Source organism: Salvia miltiorrhiza, chromosome 1 (assembly GCF_028751815.1).
Source record: "Salvia miltiorrhiza cultivar Shanhuang (shh) chromosome 1, IMPLAD_Smil_shh, whole genome shotgun sequence".
Lineage (NCBI taxonomy): Eukaryota > Viridiplantae > Streptophyta > Magnoliopsida > Lamiales > Lamiaceae > Salvia > Salvia miltiorrhiza.
The window spans coordinates 17,852,791-17,876,370 of NC_080387.1; the positions used below are offsets into that span (position 1 = coordinate 17,852,791).

Genomic DNA, 23,580 nt, shown 5'->3' on the forward strand with positions numbered 1-23,580 from the left:
CTTCACTCCTTGCACTCCTCCATAATTGATATCGTGTCCTTTATTTAATTTTCGGCAATTGAAAGATTCATCAAAATCAAATTTAATTTTGACAAAGTCAAAATTAATTTCCCTTTGAAATAAACAAACTGAAAATATATATGTAATGTTATATTAATTCTCTTAATTGATAATTTAATGAGAAAGATAAAACAAGAGAATATTAATTCATAAAATGAATTAATTCGATCTTAGAGTTAAAATAACTCTAACAACATTAAACAATTCGAAAGAATTCGTAAGAGTACCTACCTGTCACCCATTACAGCAACAACTTCCTTCTTCGTTGCTTGCTTCGATTTGAGTCGTTCTACTTCCGCACTTTGATTTCGCGCCGTTGCAGTTCTCAAATCGCCGACACTCTCGCTGCCGGAATTGTAGCCGATAAATTTCCTTCGCCGCTCTCTCGCACTCGGAAATGGGGTAATTAGGGCGTGAAAATTGGGGAATCACATTAGGATAATTGAAAATCAAAATGACATCCAAAACGACGCCATTTTGCCCACGCGTGTTGCCAGCTTGTAAAAAAGGCCACGCGTCATGCCATATGTTAAATGTTGTCCACGTCATGGCTGGTCAAAATTAATCATAATCGAAACTTTTGTCGTGTGCACATTTCAATTAAATCAAAAGATGATATATTGTGGAGCTATTTTTTAAGGTCATGTGCAAAATGCAAATTCGATGAAAGTTTGTGTATTTTTCGACCATTAACCCATATATATATATATATTGATATTTGACTTGTTTTCAAAGAAATTGATATATATTTTTAAGATATGACAATACTTTTATTAATAATATATCATATTTAATCTTGAATTTCATTAGATTTTTAAACTAAATAAAATATAAAATCAATAGTATATTTACTAAATTCTTGTACCTACACGCTCCATTCTCCATCCTGCTTAACATGCACATTTAGAAACACATGCATGATTGAGTACGAAAGTACTCAGTGAATACTTGCCAAAAGATTTTGAAATCATCTTGCTATATAGATTTTCAATACAACTATTTCATTATATTTTTTCCTCTGTGTTCTAAGTTGACCTCATTGTAAATCTATAGTTCACATCGAGGAAACTGAAAATAAAAAACTGTTAGTCATTGTAACAGTTTGCCCACTTTAATTGGAACATCTTCTAACACTCACCCTCTTAAGATAGTTTCTCACTTTATTTGGAAATCTAAATATTTTTTTTAGTGTGTTCTCTATAATGAAAAATAATAGAATATATATATTTTCTCTATTTGTCCACTATTTTCGCATGTTTTTAGGGTGAATATTTTTTTTTTTCGTGGACAATCTCATTTCCCTCATTTTCACTTCAATTCATAGTAATATTATTATAATATATTGATGTGATCATATATGAGTCAAATATATGAAAGTATCCATTTTCTTTTAGTAAACTTAAAATTTATCCACTCAAATAAAAACTTAAAAATTACTGCTCTAAGATTAAAATTAAAAAACTACTCACACCTCATTTCTATCACACTCCTCTCTCTCTCTCTCTCTCTCTCTCTCTACCATCCACCCCTAAGCCCAAAAAAAAATCTTTTACTCCCCCCTGCCCACCAACCCCCCGACCACCCACCCTCAAGCCAAATTTTTTTTCTTTTACTCCCCTCCTCTGCCCACCCCCTGCCCCGACCACCCACCCCCAAGCTAAAGAAAATGAATTTTTTTTTTCTTTTACTCCCACCTCTGCCCACCCCCCACGCCATTTTTTTATTTTTTTTATTTCTCCACCCCGACCCCCCATCACCCTCCCCGCAAGCCAATTTTATTATTATTATTATTATTATTATATTATTATTATTATTATTATTATTATTATTATTATTATTATTATTATTACTTCTCCACCCCTATGAATTTATTAATATTTTTGAATTCACAATTAAATCTATGAATTCATAATTTAATGTTCTTGAAAACCAAATTTATGAATTCACAACTTAATTTTCTTCAATTGACAACCAGATTTATAAATTCACAACTTAATGTTTTTGAATTCATGACCACATCTATGAATTCACAACTTAATATTCTTGAATTCATAACCAGATCTATGAATTCACAACTAAAACTAAAATTCACAATCAGCTCGATGAATTCACAACTGAATCATTAGTGTTGGTTGTGAATTCGAGTTTTAAAGCTCGAATTCACAACCAGTTTGATGAATGCACGACTGAATTGCTAATGTTAGTTGAATTGCTAATGTTAGTTATGAATTTGAGTTTTTAATCTCGAATTCACAACTAGCTCTGATGCTAGTTGTGAATTCAAGTAGTCGTGAATTTGAGTTTTAAAGCTTAAATTCACAACTAACAATATTCGTAGTTGTGAATTCAAGTTTTAAACTTGAATTCACGACTAACAATATTTCTATTCGTGAATTCACAACTAATGTTTTTAGTTGTGAATTCAAACTTTAAAACTCAAATTCACAACCAAAATAAGTTCTGGTTGTGAATTCACAAAATATATATATATATATATATATATATATATATATATATATATGTTAGTGAATTTCACTGATTGTGAAATGCGCGAATGTTTTAAAGGGTGGTGTTTAAAGAGGTGAAATGGTAAATATGACTATTTAAAAAAAATATTTTAATGGATAATTTTTAAGTTTACTAAAGAAATAACCTATTTTCAAAATTCACTCATAATATATTAGTATGTTTTTGTACTGAAAAATATGATATGAAAAAGTTACGTGATAAAACTTTTTTAACTTTCTTATTCTTTATTTTTTTCATATATATTTAAAGCTAAAAGTAACACAACCTTTATGTACATATGGGAAAGTGCACCAAACTTTCCCTTGTCATTGAGAATTTGAAATCGTACACGAAATCCCTCAAAAGTTTCCAAAATTATGCACCGATATTTCTTGTTTTTTTTTTCTTTTTTTTCTGTTTTCCTAACTTTCACCAAATACCTAATTTAGAAAGAGATGTAAGAGATTATCATATCATAGAAATAAAAAAGGTTATATGGTGTAACACTGCAATTTCATCAAAAACATGAACAAGCTTGATTAGGAATATGACAGTGAATAATAAAAAAATGTGATTTTATTACGTCCAACATTAAATAATTTATTTCATTTTGTCTATCAGTTCTGATTATATATTAATGAAATACTACTTTTAAATAAGAAAATAAAATTTGGGCAAAATTTACATAATGAAAGTGAAATTATGTAATATGACAATGAATAATAAAAAATGTGATTTTATTACGTCCAACATTAAATAATTTATTTCATTTTTTCTAGTTGTTCTGATTATTATATATTAATGAAATACTACTTTTAAATAAGAAAATAAAATTTGGGCAAAATTTACATAATGAAAGTGAAAATTATGAGTGGATTTTGAAAATAGCCACTTTTATATAGCAAAAATAAATTTTATCCACTCAAATAAAAACTTTAAAAAATACCCACTTTTTGTGTTAAAGGACTAATTTACCCTTCTATATAAATGGGCAAACCCTAGCCTCCTCTCATTCTCTCATTTCTCTCTCTCTCTCTCTCTCTACACGCTCTCTCCTCTCTCTCTGTCTCTCTTCCAAGCGGCGCCGCCACATGCTCCCACGGCCACCGCCAACTTCGTCGCTCACGACGAGGCCAGCAGCAGCGCCATCGACCCCGGCGGCGGCGCATCCGCCGTCTCCGCTTCTCCGATCTCAGCCGGCGCCGATTGCTCTCTCTCTCTCTCTCTCTCGATCTCTTTGTAAATCAGTCGGCGCCGTGATCCTCCTCCACGACCAGCTGCGCTTCAACCTCGTCGCCAATCTCCAGCATAACAACTGTTCTCTCTCTCTCTCTCTCTCTCTCTCTCTCTCTCTCTCTCTTTCTCTCTTCGCGAAAATTCACCTGCTGCAGGCGGCGGAGGTGGCGGTGAAGATGCTGCTCGCGGTTTTCGTGATATCGAATCTGGCGATCTGTAAATTGGAATTTTAGATCTAGAGCTACCTAGCCAAGTTCGCCGGAGAGGAGGCGGTGGACGACGATCAGTAGCCCCGCCACCACCCGCGGAGCCGCCTTGCTGTGGTAGGGTCGTGCGTTGCCTTCCCCTCCAACTCCCTCTGATAATCAGTATCCATAACCGATTGAATTTCTAAATTAAAACATAATTTCAATTCAATTAAAACCTAATTTTCGATTGTGAGAGAGAGGGGGAATTAAGGGAGAGTTGATTGTTGATGATGAGAATGATTGGGATGTAGACTTTAGTTATATTCAATTTGAATTTAATCGAAAAAAAATATAAATAACGAAGAAATTGATGAAAATCACGCAATTTTGTACAAATGTTCTTGAATTCACAATTGAATTATCGGCGTTGGTTGTGAATTCACAATTGAAATAGTGTTGATTGTGAATTCAAGTTTTATTGGATGTGAATTCACAACTTGAAATAGTGTTGGTTGTGAATTTAAGTTTTATCAGTTGTGAATTCACAACTCGAAATAATGTTGGTTGTGAATTCATGCGAATTCACAACCAACACTTGTTATTCACAACCAATACTTGAATTCAGTTGTGAATTCGAGTTGAATTCACAACCAGTGAACAGTGGGTATTTATAAAATTTTATATGTAAGGGTAAAATGGTAAATGTGGATATTTTTTTTAAGTTTTTATATTAGTGGCTAATTTTTAATTTTACTAAAGGAAAGTGGGTATTCTTATATATTAACACTTATGTATATATACTTTCGGGTTATTCATAATTTGTGTTTCTAATTTTCAGTGTTTTTTTAAAAAAGATCTATAACTTATGTTGGGAACCTAATGGAATATCCTAATTCTTGTTTTGATGATACCAAAATCCATAGGCTTTGTTTGTAATAGACTAGAAACCGTTCGAACTCAAGTGCTAGAGTTCTTTTCTAGTTTACTTGCTGTTCTGAAGACTGAAGACTGAAGACTGGAGTTGCCGACTGAAGTATCAGTCGAAGAATCAGTCTTGAACTGATTACTTAATGCGTGCCACGTGGAATCAGCGGATTGATACTAAAGTCAAGTATCAGTTAAACATTTTTCCTCGGACTGAACCTCCAACGTTCAAAGGAAGCCACATACTCCAGAAGTACAACCGCATTAAATGCAGAGATTGCAGGATCGTCCTTTCTCTGCAGAGGTCATTCCTATTTGGTGACTACTTTATCAAAGACGTCACATCTCCTGCTCTTCAACATAGCCGTTCTCACCAAACAAGGAACCTCGAAGATTGAAGCCTCAGCCCAAGTTCAAATTACTCTCCAACGGAAGAAATCTTGAAGACCTTCTCCGCCAATGGATCTATTCAAGACTTCTCCTAAAAATAGCGCTCGAGGATCACTTCAATCTTGGCTGATTCAACAACACAAGCTGAAGCTCTGCCAAAATTGCGTCTTAGCCAAAGCTCAAATTCCCCAAAGCTTGAATCGAAGAAGAGAATCCTAAAGCCAAAAATCAGTCACTGTTGATTACATAAATTCTCTTAGACCTTAAACAAACCTTGATGTTAGGTCCGGAGGATCTCGAATAGGTGTATGGGGGGGGAATACACCTATGGGCTATTTTTAAATTTTCCTCTAAAACCAGATGGATCTCCAGATAGAGATTAAAAATGAAACTTTACACGCAAACTGTGACACCTATTGACTGAAAGGAGTTTTGACCAAACAGGGTTGACGACTGATACTGAAGACTCTTCAGTAAGGAGTTATCAGTTAAGTTACTGGAACATAATTGATGCACGTAAGGGCTTCAGTCGAGTTTGCTAAAACATAGATGATAACACTCTTCGTGACTATCAGAAGATAGATCAGTCAGATTGATATCATACGCAACGGAAATTAAACTTAGTTTCGCAATAGCCTCGGTTGAGCACGTTGTTAGTCTTAGGTTTCTCTTTGCAGTTATTCAGTATTCAGTTTATCAATTGAAACAACACAAGTAGGAATGTAAAACTGAAAGCTGTAAATAACACAGAGACTTTTACGTGGTTCGGAAAAACCCTTTCCTACATCCACGGTCGGTTGATCAGACCAACAATCCACTCCGCAAGTGCTTAACAGGTGCACTGCAAACCAAACCGTGTGCCCGGGTGCACACAACCGTACCACTGAAGAAACCGCTTCTTCACTCGCATCGGATTTCTCTCGCTTAACATAACCCGCGCTAAGACTCTCAAAGTCAGAGTACCTTCCTGAACTCCGAATCACTCAAACACTCGACTCTTTTCTTTCTGAAAGGAGGTTTGAACGGGTGCCAACTATACTGCAAAGAACAAGTTCTTTGGAACAAGTTTGACCTTGGCTTCTGGGTAGATAGAGGTTTGCCTAAGGTCTAAGAGAATGTATGTAATCAGCAGTGACTGATTTTGGCTTTGGAATTCTCTTCTTCGATTCAAGCTTTGGGGAAGTTAAGCTTTAGGCTGAGTAGCGATTTTGGCAGAGCTTCAGCTTATGTCGTTGAATCGGTGAAGATTGAAGTGATCCTCGAGCGCTATTTATAGGAGAGCTCTTGAATAGATCCGTTGGCGGAGAACGTCTTCAAGATTTCTTCCGTTGGAGAGCATTTCGAATTTGGGCTGAGGCTTCAATCTTCGAGGTTCCTTGTTTGGTGGAAACGACTCTCTTGAAGGATAGGAGATGTGACGTCTCTGATAAAGTATCCACCAAATAGGAATGACCTCTGCAGAGATAAGGAGATCCTGAGATCTCTGCATTTAATGCGGCTGTACTTTTGTGAGTACGTGGCTTCCTTTGAACGTTGGAAGTTCAGTCCGAGGAAGAATGTTTAACTGATACTTGACTTTAGTATCAGTCCGCTGAGTCCATGCGGCACGCATTAAGTAATCAGTTTCCGAACTAATTCTTCAACTGATACTTCAGTTGGTATCTTCAGTCTTCAGTCCTTCAGTCTTCAGAACCGCAAGCTAAACTAGAAACGAACTCTAACACTTGAGTTCAAAACTGTTCTAGTCTATTACAATTAAGACCTATGAATTTTGGTATCATCAAAACAAGGATTAGGATATTCCACAAGGTTCCCAACACTTGATTATCCAAAGCCTAGGTCAAACTAATTCCAAAGAACTTGTTCTTTGAAGTTTAGTTGGCAAGATTTCAAACCTTCCTTCGATCGATATAATCGAGTGTTTGAGTTGCAAAGGAGTTTAGAAAGGTACTCTGACTCCGTGAGATCCTAGTGCCAGTTCGTGCTAGGAGTGAGAAATCCAACAAGGTATGTTGGTACTGAAGATTGGATCTTCAGTTGATTCGGTTGTGTGCACCCGCAAGCACACGGTTAGATTTGTTGTGCACCCGTAAGTACTAGCATCGGTTTGCACTGCACCCGTAAGCACTTGCAGAGTGAAGCTGTTGGTCTGATCAACCGACCGTGGATGTAGGAAGTATTTTCCGAACCACGTAAAAATCTCTGTGTTATTTACAGCTTTCAGCATTTCATTTGTTACTTGTGTTCTTCCTTTCATAAACTGAAAACTGATTAATAGCAAAGAGAAACTTAAGACTAACTACGTGCTCAACCCAAAAGGCTATTGCGAAACAAAAGATTTCTGCTGCGTGTGTTATCAGTCTGACTGATCTATCTTCTGATAGTCAGTGAGACTTATAACATCTCTGTTTATCAAACTCGACTGAAACCTTACGTGGATCAATTAAGTTCTTGTGACTTAACTGATAACTACTTACTGAAGAGTATTTCAGTATCAGTCATCAATCCTGTTTCGGTCAAAACTCTTTTCTGTAAACAGGTGTCTGAGTTTGTGTTTAAAGTTTTGTTTTGATCTCTGTATTGAGATCTTGTTTGATTTCATTAAAAATAGCCTATAGATGTATTCCCCCCCCATACACCTATTCGAGACCCTCCGGACCTAACAACTTACATTTTTCACTTAAAAATCATCAATTTTGAAAAAGATTGATTTAGATATTGCCTTATAAAATTCTATGATAGAATGATGAGTTATCTTGTCAAATTCTTAAGATTTAAAATAGAGTCAATATATCAAACTAACCTATTTTTTATAGTAAACTTAAAATTTACCCACTCAAATAAAAACTTAAAAGATTATCCACTTTTTATGTTAAATGACTAAACTAATATTAAAATTAAAAAGTTACCCACCTCTAATCTCTATCCTCTCGTCTCTCTCTCACTCTATAAGAACTCACTCTCTCTTCTATTTTTCGGACGCAGGTAACACAACTCTCTCTCTCCCCCCTCTCTTTCTCTCTCTTCTATTTCTCGTAAGCAGGTAACGCAGCTCTCTCTCTCTTCTCTCTCTTCTCTATTTCTCTTCTCTCTCTTTTTTCTCTCTCTCCTCTTTCTCTCTCTCTCTCTCTCTCTCTCTCTCTCCTCTCGCTCTGTAAGCTATGTCGCTGCTTCCATCAAGGGCTGCCGACAGCATCAGCCATGGAGCCGACGTTGAAGTAACGCCGTCGCGCGTGCTCGTAATCTGATTTGCATCTGATCTGCTAAAATAGAAAACAAAGATTTGCGAGATCTTGAAATTCCAAATCTATGTATGCATATTTCGAATTTTGCGTGCGATCGATAGTTAATTAAAGTTAATAATATAAATAAAGTAAACAAAGTAAATAATATGCGCGTTGATTTGGTCAGCAATAGGGGGATATGACATTTACAACTGAATTATGAATATTCACAATTGAATTACCAGTGTTGGTTGTGAATTCACAACTAATAAAACTTGAATTCGCAACCAACACTATTTCTAGTTGTGAATTCACACAACTAACACTATTTATAGTTGTGAATTCAAACTTTAAAACTTGAATTCACAACCAATACTAGCTATTCAGTTGTGAATTCGAGTTTCAAAGCTTGAATTCACAACCAAAATTAATGACAATTGTGAATTCGCGGGCAATTTTAAATTTTTATATGCAAGGGTAAAATGGTAAGTGTGGGTATTTTAAATTATTTTATTTTATTTATCTTAGTAGGCAAATTTTAAATTTATTATTCTAAAGTGACTATTTTCAAAATCCACTTTTTAAAATATGTATTTTTTTGGTAATTTTATATTGGATGCAATTTTTTATTAATGTTGCCGAATTTTATGAGACGGGACATCAAATCAAGCTTATTAAAAAATTGAGTTTATAATTGAAAATATAAATTGCGAACGATTAATTTTTGGAAAACGTTGATACTTAGGGGGGTGTATTCGTTGTGGAGTTTAATAAATTTCTATGGATTTTAAAAGTCTGGGTGTATTCGTTCCAGACTTTTAAAAGTCTGCAGAAATCTGGGTGTATTCGTTCAAGACTTTTAAAAGTCCATATAAATCTGGTGTATTCGTTTCAGACTTTTTAAAATCCATACAAATCTAGGTGTATTCGTTATTCCATTGACTTCAAATCCGGAATGACTTTCATGGATTTCATCCAAAAAATACACACGACGAAATCCGGCCAAGAACCACGAGAATTGAAATCCATGGAGTTTTGAGCGAGCGTTGAGTTCTAGCGGCCGCGGCCAAGAAGCCAGCGACCGCTGGAACTCAACCACCGTTGAGAGAGTCCAGCAGATGCTGGATTTGAGCGTGCGCTGGGTTCCCAGCGGCCGCTGGGCCCAGGCAGCCCAGCCCAGGTTGATTTTATTGAGCATGAATTATATAATTAGGGGTGTATTAGTTGGGGATTTTATGGAAATTCCAATATTTTTTTGTTTAAACATAAGGAGGAGTGTTTAAAAATAGAAAGATTCTGGTTCAAAATTTCAACAACACACGAGGGTTTGGTGTAATTTAAGATATAATAGTATATATAAAAATGAGAGCATATCAAAGAAATGTAGTCATTACACGTTCACTCTTAGTAATACGAGTAACGTTAATTAAAATTGTAATGAATTCATGTAAAGAGTAGTCCACCCTCTCTCTCTCTCTCCTGCCATAAACGTCTGCTGCGGAGAACTGTTGATCATCAAATCAAAATCCATTGGATTCCACCAATTCTTCTGTTCTCCCATAAAAATCGACCTCGCAGTCGCAATAGTCGTCAACCAACAGCTGGGGGTTTACCCTAATGCCCCTCCCTGCGCTGCATTTCCTTTACGCTGGCGTCTCTCTCTACTACTGCTTTACTCTCCATACATTTGATAAATTCAACTTCACCCGCTGATTTGGGGGCTCTACAATTGCATTGCGTGCACTTGGTGCTGTTTCGACTGCTGCATGAGGCGCAGTTGATTGGAAACCAAGAGCTGTTGGGCGAGTGTGGATGGTGAAATGGGTTGAGGATTTAGGGCTTCTATGGGGACGCGGGTATCCGTTTTCTGACGTCACAAAACGGCGGTAGGATGAGCAACGCTGAGGTCAGCGGAGCTGGTGGGCCCGTGGAGAGAGACATCGAGCAGGTATATATATATATTTATTATATTATATTTAGTATATCTTTCAGTGCGTGTAATGTGTATGCGCGTCTCTGTGTGTGTATGTAGATTTCTTCATTATATTGTGTGTGTTTGTGTTTGTGTTTGTGTATATTCATGTTGACCTGAATTTTGTGTGTGTGTATATTTCTCAGTATTGTGCGTGTGTGTGTAAATTCATGCTGACTTGAAGTCCTGCGATTAGTTGTTGTCAGTTATGCTGCTACTGTTCATTAGTTTTGTGATACCGTTATTTTGTTCTATCATGTTTAATTGATTCTATTGCTCAGAAACTTGATCGCACACGGTCAGTTGAAGAGTTTATATCCAGCTGTTTCTTCCATAAATTAAAATATTCTCAAGTTTTCTTCGTTTTTTATGACATTCTACTTTGTTTCTAAATTATTATCGTTATAATTATGCAGTTTATTTATAGTCATCCCAATTTTGTCGAGAGCTCTCCCGTTATCATCTATGGACATAGTTTCCTTAGATATATTGTCCATTCCAGAAAAGGTCTTCTGGTTCAGCCGTTGCACAAAACGTATGTTGGCGAGTAATGATGTCACCGGTGCTTAAAGATTTAAAAAGAGCAAATTGTAAATGGATTCCATATAGTACCTAAAATGTCACCCTGAGAATGTGTTTGCACTTTATGGAGTAGGCAATGTGATGCTTTTGAAGCCTTACTATCACTTCCGAGAAACTTGTAAATAGATTCCATATAGTACCTAAGATGTTATCCAGAATCTTGGATATGTTTTCATGATTATTTGCCCCTGGATTTTGCTAGGTTCTCTTAATGCAATTTACCTAGACCTTTTAAGCCTGATAGTTATTTAAGCTTTACCATTTTGTGTTTCCATATGCTTTAGGAAGACTGCTGTACGAAACCGCTATTCAGTAGCTGTCGCTGCAGAAGTAGAATACTTTTTTAACCATTTATTAAGTCTAGATTTTATTATGATGACAAACCTTGTGAACACTTCCAAATTGAAACTCTAGCACCAGAAGGGTTGTTTCTGCTCAAGGCACTTTTCTTGGTACTGAAAAGCTGCAATGTTTAGGCCTGTTTTTCTTCAGAATCAGAAATGGTACTACCAAGATCCTGCTCTCCCATCCAAGTTTTATGGTTTTGTTTGTTCATTTGCTTTCCTTTTTCCTAAATCCTAATAAATAAATCTTGAGGCATAATAACATATATTTATATTCTTTGCCAATTACTATGGCTTGATCCTTCTGCCATCGCTTAGCTCCCCATAAAGTCCAGGATACTCACTTCATAGCTTCAGCTGGATGGAATTAACTCTATTTTTGTATTCTTTTCTGAGTTTCAGATAACTGAACTATTTGTTTGATTTGCTCTCTCCTGTCATGCTTTGCTGTAGAGTGTAAATGTTCTTATATATGTTTAGATGTCATGGACTTAGCTTTGTGGGCTGTCATGTTGTGAATCTTGTCTCTTTTGATGTAATTTGGGGCCTTGGGTTTGGGTATATGAATTGTTTCAGTGAATATGTCTATTCCTGCAATGATTTAGCAATAAATATTTAATATGTTTCCTCTCATTTTTCTTTGTATTAGACTTAGTTTTGGACAGATTGTTTCTTTGGCTGTCATAATATAAGCTCCGATTGACTTTTACAACAGGCAATTACTGCTCTAAAGAAAGGCTCACACTTACTCAAGTATGGAAGAAGAGGAAAGCCCAAGTTTTGTCCATTTCGCCTTGCAAATGTAAGACCTAGAAAAACCCTAATATTTTTCTTTTGCCTCTTTCCGTGACTCCTTTTTTTGGTTCTTCTGTCTTTTCTGAAGTGGATAAGAATAAATATGCATGGCCTTTATTATTGGTCTTTGTTCTGTGCCAGCTAGTCTGGAGTTTGAATATATACAATATGCTAATCCTTGAACAAGTAGGCATCTTTTTTCCAAAATGGTAACAAGGAAACTGATAAGAGATGACAATAATTTTCTCACTAGGAGATGACGATAAATTTCTCACGGAATTCTGTAATGATATTTTAGTGCAATGGATTTACATTTCTTCTTCTTATCCAAGGTTGCAAACTTTTGTATAATTTTCCACATCCTGTATTATGTGCTAGCTCCACACGAATACAGAGTGGCACTGTAAGATTGATAAAATAAAACCTGCTATTCCACTTGTCACAAAATTGTGATTCTGCTAAGTGTCTAGGAAGCAGACAGTTATTGTCTAGGGTGGGGCTTGATTGAGGGCTAGTTTCTGTAACTACTTTCTGAAAACAAATTCAACTAATTGATGGTTAGTTTGAGCAAAACCATTCTATTGGCTAATGATCCATTTGTTTCACAGTGATCTCTAATTGAGGTAAAATCATTTAGATGGCATTTTGAATGAAGGGTCTTCTGATTTACAAGCTGAAAGATCCATTACCAACATGAGTTCATCCACAACTATGGAAGATTTATTAAGTACATTTATTTATGGCAGTTCATGTAACTGACAAAGCATGTCTTAATTGCCTTTAATCACCAAATGAAGCAATTATGTAGATTACAGAGTAATTGGTTCTCATTCTCCCATGTTAAAGCATGTGAACACCTAAAAACATTTAATAATTTGATGCACTTGATTTCAGGATGAGTCTGTTCTGATATGGTTCTCGGGTAAAGAAGAGAAACACCTTAAACTTAGTCATGTATCCAGGATTATCTCTGGTCAGCGGACTGTAAGTTTCTTACTCAGAAAATCTTTTGTGTTGCCCATGTATATCTAGTCTGTGGTAATTTGTCCATTATTATACTATAAAATTTCTATTTTGTTTTTTACTCAGAGTAGAGTCTTGTTACGTCAGTTCATAACTTTGCTTTGGATTGTTTTGAAAATGTAATTATTGATAGATCAAAGTGACGCTATAATTTATTAATGGCACTTACTGTCCTAGCAAGGTGCATGCCTGGGTTCAAGTCTTGGCGCTATAAATTTTCAGGACAGATAAAATAGAAAATCTGCATCTGTGCCAGCTGAAATTCAGAATACAGCTTCCAAGGCTTTTCTAGACCCCAAATATCTCTGAGAACTACAGTTTTAGTGAGGCTTTCCTTCTGTGATGCATGTTATGATTCTATTATATTCGATGATGGTTCTTTAATTCATCCATTTTCTAAAAGATAAGTTTGTGCTGGTAGCAAATTTATAAATCCACTCTATATTCATGGTACTGTTTTCATATGGTTAGCTAACATTTCTATTCTAAAATAGATGTTGCTTTGTTTCTAAAACTGCCTCAATCTCGGAGTGACCATATTTATAACTTCTAAGTTTTCAATAAATTTACATAAAGAATTATTAGCCGTGCCCCATAATGTAGAAATCGTCTTTATTTTTCTCCGATGCCAAATTAAAGATGACATAGTGCTGTATGTTACTTACTGAACTATGAGTTGCTAAGCAATCCCATTTGTAGAAAAATACTTATTCTCCATTTCTTGTTCAAATATTTTTCGTATAACTTCCTTATTAGTTTCCAGGCATTGTGAATGTGTGTTCTAGAATGTGAAAAAAGATGCACAAAAACCGTTAATACTGTTCTGCCAAATGAAGATCTACAAAACTATGTTTATTCTAATTACTTTGTGGTAGTGACGTTCAGGTTGAACAGGGCCCGGCTGAACCGGCCCGAAGTCCACGGTTCTGGACCGGACCGTTGACCACGGGCCGAAACTGGAACCGCTAGAGGCCTGGTCCGGTTACGGGCCTAAGATGCATGAACTAAAAACCGGCGGTTAACCGCCGGGCCAGACTGCCGGTTAACCGCGCAAAACCGGCGGTTTTTCGGTTTTTAATTTTTTTTAAATTCAAATTTGATATTAGTTATTAGTGTAGTACTAGTAAAAAAATTTAGTAACTTTATTTTACTTGTTCAATTTTGTAATTTGAAAATTTTAATTTTTTTGTACATGTAAATTAATTTTTTACTTTAAATTTAATAAAAATGCGACTTTTATTACATTTTGGGTGTTAATGTGTTATAATTTTATTTCATTTATAGTTTTTTCAACAATTTTGTTACATGTAATGTATTAAATAATGTAATTTAAAAAGAAAAATATACACTATACATAAAGAAATTTTTTATAAAAAAAAGAAGTAAAAAACCCCTAAAAAAAAAAAAGTTAAAAAAATAAATAAATTTAAAAACCACTGGTTCGGCCCTTGAACCGGCGTTTTGGCCCGGCCCTTCTCAATCTCTTCATGGGCTGGTTACGGTTCACCTTTCCGGTGAACCGTGAACCGGCGGTTCAGGGCCTGTGGGCATCACTACTTTGTGGTCAGAACTTTATGTGTTAAACCTTTTCACAATTTCATGTGGAGCTCTGTTAAAATATCCTGGTTGACTTTATAAAGGAATTGATGTTTGTGATATAAATTTCTTCCAAAAGTCTGTGATAGAATCGAGGGTGTAGATAGACATACTCTTTATATTCAAGAAGAGTTAAGGCAGCAACAGATAATATTGAAATTAAAAAAACCTCAGAAGAGTTCTTGGAACTCTTCTGTCCAGAAAAACCTCAGATAATAAAATCCCTACCATGCTAGATAAGTTCTACTTCATCCATTAAATAGATAAAATCCTTACTCTAGGGCTATGGACATAGATCACATAATATCCATTCCATTATTCATTTATTCTAGATAACTATAAGTAAATATATAAATAGCTAAACAACAAGGAGTGTAGAGTAGTAAAATATTGAGACATGTAGGAGAGAAGAAGAATAGTATATTATGTTACTTTTTAAAATAAAAGAGACTCCCACATATATAGGGAGAGAACTAGGGCTACAATATATATAAGGAAACATATATACAGAATATTCTACAACAACGAGAAATTATCAAAGTCAATTTAGTAAGGTAACATCATATGAAAAGATTGCATAAGATCTTATCTTCTAATAGCAGGAATTAGTCTCCAACAGCCTGCATAGTAAAAAGTGAGTAATCCATGTGAATCAGTGCATGTAACTGTATTTGTTTTTTCTTGCAGCCAATTTTCCAAAGGTACCCACGACCTGAGAAGGAATATCAGTCTTTGTCTTTGATATATAATAATGACAGATCACTTGATGTGGTGAGATCCTTTTGAAGTGTTCAAGTTCCTCAGGAACAATTATTTTGTTCTTTTCTGGTTCTTGCTACTCTGAGTTTCTTCAAATTGATGGTATATATCCTTCGTGCTGGATAGATATGCAAGGATAAGGAAGAAGCAGAAGTGTGGTTTAGCGGGCTTAAGGCATTGATTTCCCGCTATCATCAGCGTAAATGGAGAACAGAATTAAGGAGTGATGGAATTTCCTCTGGAGCTACTAGTCCTAGAATATACACTACAAGAAGTTCTCCCCTAAATTCCCCATTTGGAGGTGGCGATAGTTTGCAGAAGGTTAGTTTGCTTTTGTTTCATATGTTTGCATGCAGTGCTTATTTCCTAGTTGTTTGTTGTACGGGCTGTAAGTGAGTTTTTCTCTCAAAAAGGTCATTTTTACCTAAGCAGGATGGAAGTCAACTTTACCTCCATACTCCTTATGATAGTCCTCCAAAAAATGATGTGGATAAGGCATTTTCAGATGTTATATATGCTGTGCCTCCAAAGGGTTTCTTCCCTTTTGATTCTGCCACTGGTTCCACCCATTCGATTTCCTCTGGAGGTTCAGATGGTGTGCATGGTCTCATGAAAGGTACGGGAATGGATACCTTCAGAGTAAGCCTTTCCAGTGCTGTAAGTTCATCAAGTCAAGGTTCTGGTCATGGCGAAAATGATTCTCTGGGGGATGTTTATATTTGGGGAGAGGGGACAGGTGATGGCATTATAGGTGGTGGACCACACAGAGTTGGAAGTAGTTCTGGTGTACAGATGGATTCATTGCTGCCCAAGGCATTGGAATCTGCTGTTGTATTAGATGTGCAGAACATAGCTTGCGGTGGACGACATGCTTCTCTAGTAAACAAGCATGGAGAAATATTCTCTTGGGGTGAGGAATTGGGAGGCAGGCTTGGTCATGGTGTAGATTCTGATGTCATGCATCCAAAGCTGATGAATGCCCTCATCAATACTAAAATCGAGCTTGTTGCATGTAGTGATTATCATTCTTGTGCAGTCACACTTTCTGGAGATTTGTACACATGGGGTGATGGTCATTTCGGTGCTTTAGGGCATGGGAATGAAGTGAGTCATTGGATACCAAAAATAGTAAATGGACCACTGGAGGGCATTCATGTGTCTTCAATTTCTTGTGGGCCGTGGCACACTGCTATCGTGACATCTGCAGGCCAGTTGTTCACTTTTGGTGATGGAACATTCGGGGTTCTTGGTCATGGAGACAGGGAAAGCATTTTGAAACCCAGAGAAGTGGAATCCCTGAAGGGTGCCCGTACTGTACGAGTGGCATGTGGTGTTTGGCATACTGCTGCAGTGGTTGATGTTGTGGTTGGAAGCTCAAGTTCCAGTAATTGTTCTTCAGGCAAACTACTTACATGGGGCGATGGTGACAAAGGTCGACTTGGACATGGTGACAAGGAATCAAAACTTGTCCCAACCTCTGTTACTGCTCTCGTTGAACCAATTTTTTGCCAGGTTGCTTGTGGACACAGCTTGACGGTAGCTCTTACTACCTCTGGTCACGTATACACTATGGGTAGTCCAGTTTATGGGCAGCTAGGTAACCCACAAGCTGTTGGGAAATTCCCTTCTCGTGTTGAAGGAAAACTAGCTAAGAGTTTTGCAGAGGAGATAGCTTGTGGTGCTTACCATGTGGCTGTCTTGACTTCAAAAATTGAAGTTTATACCTGGGGGAAGGGAGCAAATGGTAGATTAGGTCATGGAGATGCAGATGACAGAAATTCTCCAACTTTAGTAGAAGCTTTAAAGGATAAGCAAGTGAAGAGTATTGCTTGTGGTACTAATTTTACTGCAGCTATATGCCTCCATAAGGGGGTTTCAGGGGCTGATCAGTCCATGTGCTCTGGCTGCCGTCAGCCATTTAATTTCAAAAGAAAACGTCACAATTGTTACAACTGTGGACTTGTATTTTGTCATTCATGCAGCAGCAAGAAGTCACAGAGGGCTTCCATGGCACCAAATCCCAACAAACCATACCGTGTTTGTGATAATTGCTTCAATAAATTGAAAAGGCCTTTTGAAGCTGATACACCATCTCATTCATCTGTGAGTAGACTTGGAAGTATGAACCAGGGGATGAGTGATATAGTAGTCAAAGATGAAAAGTTGGATATAAGATCTCGGCCTCCGCTGGCTAGGTTCTCTTCTATGGAATCCTCGAAACATGGGGAGATTCACACCACAAAGAGGAATAAGAAACTTGATTTCAGTAGCAGTCGTGTCTCACCAATCCCAAGTGGGAGTTCTCAGTGGGTCTCGAACAACTTCTCTAAGTCTTTTAATCCGGTCTTTGGATCTTCGAAAAAATTCTCTTCAGCTTCAGTTCCTGGATCGCGAATTGTTTCTCGATCAGCATCACCAATATCAAGAAGGGGCAGCCCTCCTCGTTCTACTACACCTACTCCTACTTTGGGAGGGCTTACATCACCTAAGGTGGCTCTGAACGATGCTAAACTGACAAATGGTAGCCTTAGCCAGGAAGTTATAAAATTGAAAGCCCAGGTGCCTTAATTAATCTGTTTTATCTTGCATTTTATTCACAAAATAGTTTGATTTTCTTGGTGCACTGTCCAGTCATTTTGATCTCATGTTGAAGTTAACGCTGCAGGAAAGGAATTACTGAAGATACTTCTAAAATATAGAAAAATGACATAGGAAAACTGCCTTATTCTATCTGCTTGCTTGAACAAGTATTATGCATAAGATTTCACCTCTGCTGATTTTTAGCAGGAGTTAAGTTTGCTATCAGTTTTATATTTTCTCAGACCAGAGAAGACAAAACAGATAGTAGATGACCAATAGTTTCTGAAATAATAACTTCATCGATATCTTTGTACAAGCTGAATATTGACATTATGCTTCCGGTGACTGATGGAATACTTCAATATTTCCTCATTCAATTGTCTCCTCAGTGAGTTTTCCTTTATTTATTTAGTTTAAAGATCCTAGAATGAGTTTTCAAGAAAATGTCTCTTATGTCAACATCTCGTACATGTTAAGGCTCAGTGTTTTAACTCCTCAATTTAATGTGAAGTTTACTGAAAATAATTTTATGTTCCCGTGAGCATGAAATTATGAGATTGTATAATATATGAGCGTTTTAACAGGTAGAAAATCTTACCCACAAGGCTCAACATCAGGAGGTGGAGCTGGAAACATCAACTAAACAGCTCAAGGAGGCAATAGCAATTGCTGGGGAAGAGACTGCAAAATGCAAAGCGGCAAAAGAAGTGATTAAGTCACTTACTACACAAGTAAGGGAATGTCTGACAATCTAATCTAAGAATGCCATGTGATTTCTGGAACAGATGTCAGATAATTCATATAGTCATTTTTCACTCTATCATCTCAACTTTATTGGTGTTCTCCTTTAACAGAATGAGCTCATCCTATCTTCTCATGCGTTTTCTGTGGTTGGGTATCAATTTCAATTGATAAATGTTGAATGCTATGTACAATAAGATTAATTTTGTGTGACTAGAGGAATTTTGATAGAGTTAAGATGGAGAACCAAAGAGAAATACGATATTGCAATACATAATCTCCTCCGAAGAGCCTATGGCAAGCCCTCCCAAAACTCACAATATTCCAAGATACCAAATAACAGTAGGAAAAACATATAAATACTAACCCTACGACTCCCAAAATCCCATGCACAATGGGCTGACTCAACATAAGTAATAAAGCCCGACTAACGAAAATAACAAAAACAGTTAACATGTAAACTATAATCAACCACCGCTCGCTTCCCTCGAGCATACACCATTTATGGAGCTCATGCTCTTTCAAATTTCATCATCAAAGGCTAAGATTTTGATGTACAAAGGTTCCATATGATTAACTAGTAATATGCACATGATGTACATCATTCATGCATAATGCTTGTACTGGCTTGCATGAGTGTGATGCCGTGCTGCATCTTAACAGCATGTTTTAATTGTTGAACATGTTATCAATTGCACGGAACAGTTTTCTGATTGTGTCGGGTTTCCGGATCTTTAGATGTGAATTTTTAGTAAAAATGGTGTATTGGTTGTATGGAATTCTGGGTCAATGTTTAATAACTGCTATTTGTAAATTGTAATATCTCTTGACTTTTGTTCCACCAATAAAGGCCATCTTTTTTCAACTTAACTCTTCATTTAACCATGTAAATCATTACTTGTTTGGTTTCTTCTTTGCACTTTGATGTCTTGTTATACTTATAGGATGAATCATGAAATGAATTTCATCGGTGCATTCCACAAAACTTTGCTTGTAGATTCAGACTAGTGTAGTGAAGCAACTCGTTGTATGGATGCACGATGCAATGCCATGCCCCACTCTTGGGGTTAAATTTAAAATTTTAAATCATCATTATTCAATATTTCCAACTCTAGTTGGGCTGACCAGATGCATTTTTTTTTCTTCTAATATGTATAATATATATATTTTATGCTAGCTAAAGGAGATGGCTGAAAGGCTTCCTGTAAGTTCTGCGAGAAATGTCAAGCCTCCGCTTTTTACTCCTCTTGGTATGCCTTCGCCAGACGATGTTTCCAATGTCTCTGTTGATATGCTGAATGGTCGAATAGATGACCAGGAAGTGCAACCATATGAATCAAGTAACATGTTGCCTTCTAATGGATCCAGCACAGCAAGCCATCACAGTTTTTATTATAACAAACAAGGTCAAACAGAAGCAGTCATGAGAACTGGAATTAGAATAAAAGAAAGTGATTCTTGTTATGAAAATGAATCGGTTGAGCAAGACGAGCCTGGTGTTTATATTACTCTTACCTCCCTACCTGGCGGGCTAAAAGATCTGAGGCGTGTTCGATTCAGGTATGATTCTTATTGCTTTACCCTAGCTTTTTTGCGGATTTAATAACTTGTGCTCCTGTTCTCAAAATGGCTATGCTTGATATGTTAGCAATAGAAAACTATAAAGAACCCCAAACAACAGTTGTCTCTCTGGCTTACAAGCTCAATTATCCACACACTTTGACAACTTATAAACTCTTGAAACATCTTATAAGCTATCTAAAATAAGCTTAGCCAAACACCCTCTTAGTATTTGTGGTGAAATTTCACTAACCTTAGCATGTGAACAACCATCAGCTCTAAGACTCATCTTTGTCAAAAGAGCTGCATGTGCATAATGTATCTGATAAAATTTACACTAGAGTTTCGTTTATTACTTATGTTGGCAAGGAAAGCATTGACCTTGAGGCTTGAGAAAGTATATAACATCTCTTATGATTATTTCGTCCAACAATGAAGTTTAGATATGGTTGAATGCAGTCGGAAGCGATTCAGTGAGAAGCAAGCTGAACAGTGGTGGGCAGAGAATCGGGCAAGAGTATATGAGCGTTACAATGTACGAATGCTTGAGAAATCAAGTGTTGCTGTAGGGAGCGAGGACTTAGCGCACTGACATCCAATGTACATGATTCTTTTATTTTCCTCATACTCACCAAGATATATTTGGTTTATTCACAGGAAATATCGTATGAAGTAGTTTGGTATATAAAGATAGAGTAGATGAGCTAATTTCTCATTTTCTTCTTCTTCTTCTTCTTCATTTTTTCCCCCTTGCTTTTGCTCCTTCTGGTTTTGACCAGTTTAATTTCCATAAGCAAGTTCATCTTGGGCTATAGGAATTTTTTGTTCTGATTTGCTAAGTATGCCTTTATTGTAGTTAAAAACTGGTAAAAGCTATCATCAGCTGTGAATTATTTACCCCTTGTTCAGGCTTGTAGAAACTAATCACAAATACAACAATAACTGGTTACAGTTACTTAATGAACAATGATGATCACTTCAGCTGTCGCATGACATGCTGTGTTCCATTTTGTCACACTTTCAATCTTTTATAATTTTTAATTATTTTTCTTCAATTTTAATTTATGATGCTTTATATAATTTAAAATAATTAATTAAGATTCAACAATCTAATTAGAGTTTATAATTACTTTTTATATTTATTATTAAAATTTGAATTAGTTAATAATTAATTATTAGGATTTATTAATCTAAAGTGTGACGGACCGACTTATCTAGGAGCCACCACGTGGATTATGGGCGGTTACCTGGACTAGGTAATTAGTGAAAATAATTAATCAATTTTCTTTGTTAAAAATTTTGTTATTTAGCAGAAGTAATTAATCGATTATTAGATCGTTTGCTCAAAGGAACTCGGCTTGACACGAAGTATGAAGACTTTGATGGGGAGTCCGTTGTAAAGGTTGTTGAGTGCACAAAAGCAACTCAATTATCAAGGAAATATTCTTAAGTGTCACGCAGGACATAACCAAAATAAATGAGTTTGTTAAAGTAAAGTTTGGGGGATGTGTTTGTCGAGGGAATCCTCGACCTTCTTAAACTGCTCTAGACCCACACCACCTGTTGGCCTCCACTGTGCCCGGCTCCTTTAATCTGCAAACGATATAACAAGCACTCAATGAAGTTAATGCCATTTTCTTTAAAGAATTTTTCCTGTTTAGTTAAATGCATGTTTACCAGAAGATATAACAACACTTAATTTAAACAGTTACTATAAATTCAAATATAACTTTTGAGTTGGAGCTCCTTTAATTTTGTGCACTTTTCTGATTTGGTGTTACCTTTCTTGGTGCTAGATATGGGAGACCAGGCCGAATCAAATATCTTACCTAGACTTCTTTCTTGGTGTGTACGACCCTGGCCCTCGTCGGGGACAAAACCGATCATCTTAGTTTCGGGACTCGACCCTTTTGTGGGCATCCCTGATTCAAGACCCAACCCTTCTGGGCATTCCCCGTTTATATAATTGTAACAACCACACAAAACTTACATGCATTAACAGATAAAACATATTTGCTTTCATTTAAAAGACTAGGCTTACTAACCTAATTACCCAAACATACTTTCGCAAATTATAACCCACCTGATCTTTGATGGGAAGATCTTAAGTTGTGGCACCGTCCGTTCTGTGGATCAATTTCTACAATACAAATTCTTAACACTTAGCTCATGCCATAGATAACAGAAGTCTTTGTCCATCTAGGTTTTTTAGGTCAACCTATTTCCAAACTTTACAACACATAATGAAGACTAAGCACTGTGCATAAATTCACACTTATTTAACTTATCTAGGTTAACTCACTAATTTTCATCAAACTTTGCATAAAACATGTTTTTATCACAACATGCATATGCACTAAATTTTCATGAAAAATCCTTGAATATCAACTATCCATACATATAAAATATTTTGACATTTTGAGCTCTTAAGGGACTATTTTAAAACACACACTAATTCTGCCTCAGAGCTCCAATGGAGGCTCTGAAGGATATTCTGGAAACTAAACATTGCCAGGATCATTCTCCAATTTGAATCAAGGGATGAAGTGATTAAAGCCCTTAAATCAAAGGAACAACAGAAGGCATCATATATAAACAAGAATTCATTGCAGAGGGCTGAATGTCAAGAGTAAGCCCAATAAGAAGTTCAAGAAGCCATACACAGACAACAAGAAGGATAACCAACGCAAGAATAAATAAACTGAGGAAACTAAAATGTGCCATTATTGCAAAAAGCCACGCCACTTATAACAATGAACTGCTTCTCATGGAAGAAACAAAAAGAATCTGGCCAAAATCATGAATCTGTAGAGATTACAGAACATATTGAACATGCTGAGATGCTCAATGTTGCCACCCATGAGGTTGGGGAAAAATGGATCATGGATTCAACATGTTCCTTTAATATGTGCCCACATAAAGAAAGGTTTCTTGATCTGAAAGATGAAGGAATATGATCAATAATGCTAGGAAATGATCACTTATGCACAGTAAAAGGAATTGGCAACATAAAGCTAAAGATGCATGATGGTGTAATCAAAATTATGCAAAGTGTGATGTCCATCCCTTCACTAAAATGCAATCTAGTCTCTTCGGAA

The 23,580-nt window shown here is 36.3% G+C and overlaps 1 protein-coding gene across 2 annotated transcripts; it reads left to right on the forward strand.

Moving 5' to 3' along the window:
- Nucleotides 1-9,920: 9,920 nt before the first annotated feature.
- LOC131006821 (PH, RCC1 and FYVE domains-containing protein 1-like) lies at nucleotides 9,921-21,197 on the forward strand. Of its 2 annotated transcripts, XM_057933976.1 has the most exons (9): nucleotides 9,921-10,478; nucleotides 12,144-12,230; nucleotides 13,118-13,207; nucleotides 15,530-15,613; nucleotides 15,728-15,922; nucleotides 16,034-18,160; nucleotides 18,766-18,912; nucleotides 20,100-20,482; nucleotides 20,942-21,197. In XM_057933976.1, the coding sequence occupies exons 1-9, from the start codon at nucleotides 10,422-10,424 to the stop codon at nucleotides 21,072-21,074; spliced, it is 3,303 nt and encodes a 1,100-aa protein (XP_057789959.1). In that variant the 5' UTR covers nucleotides 9,921-10,421; the 3' UTR covers nucleotides 21,075-21,197. The 2 variants fall into 2 exon arrangements, with proteins under 2 accessions (XP_057789959.1, XP_057789960.1); XM_057933977.1 differs by lacking the exon at nucleotides 13,118-13,207 and having other exon boundaries at nucleotides 9,931-10,478.
- The last annotated feature ends 2,383 nt before the right edge of the window (nucleotides 21,198-23,580 follow it).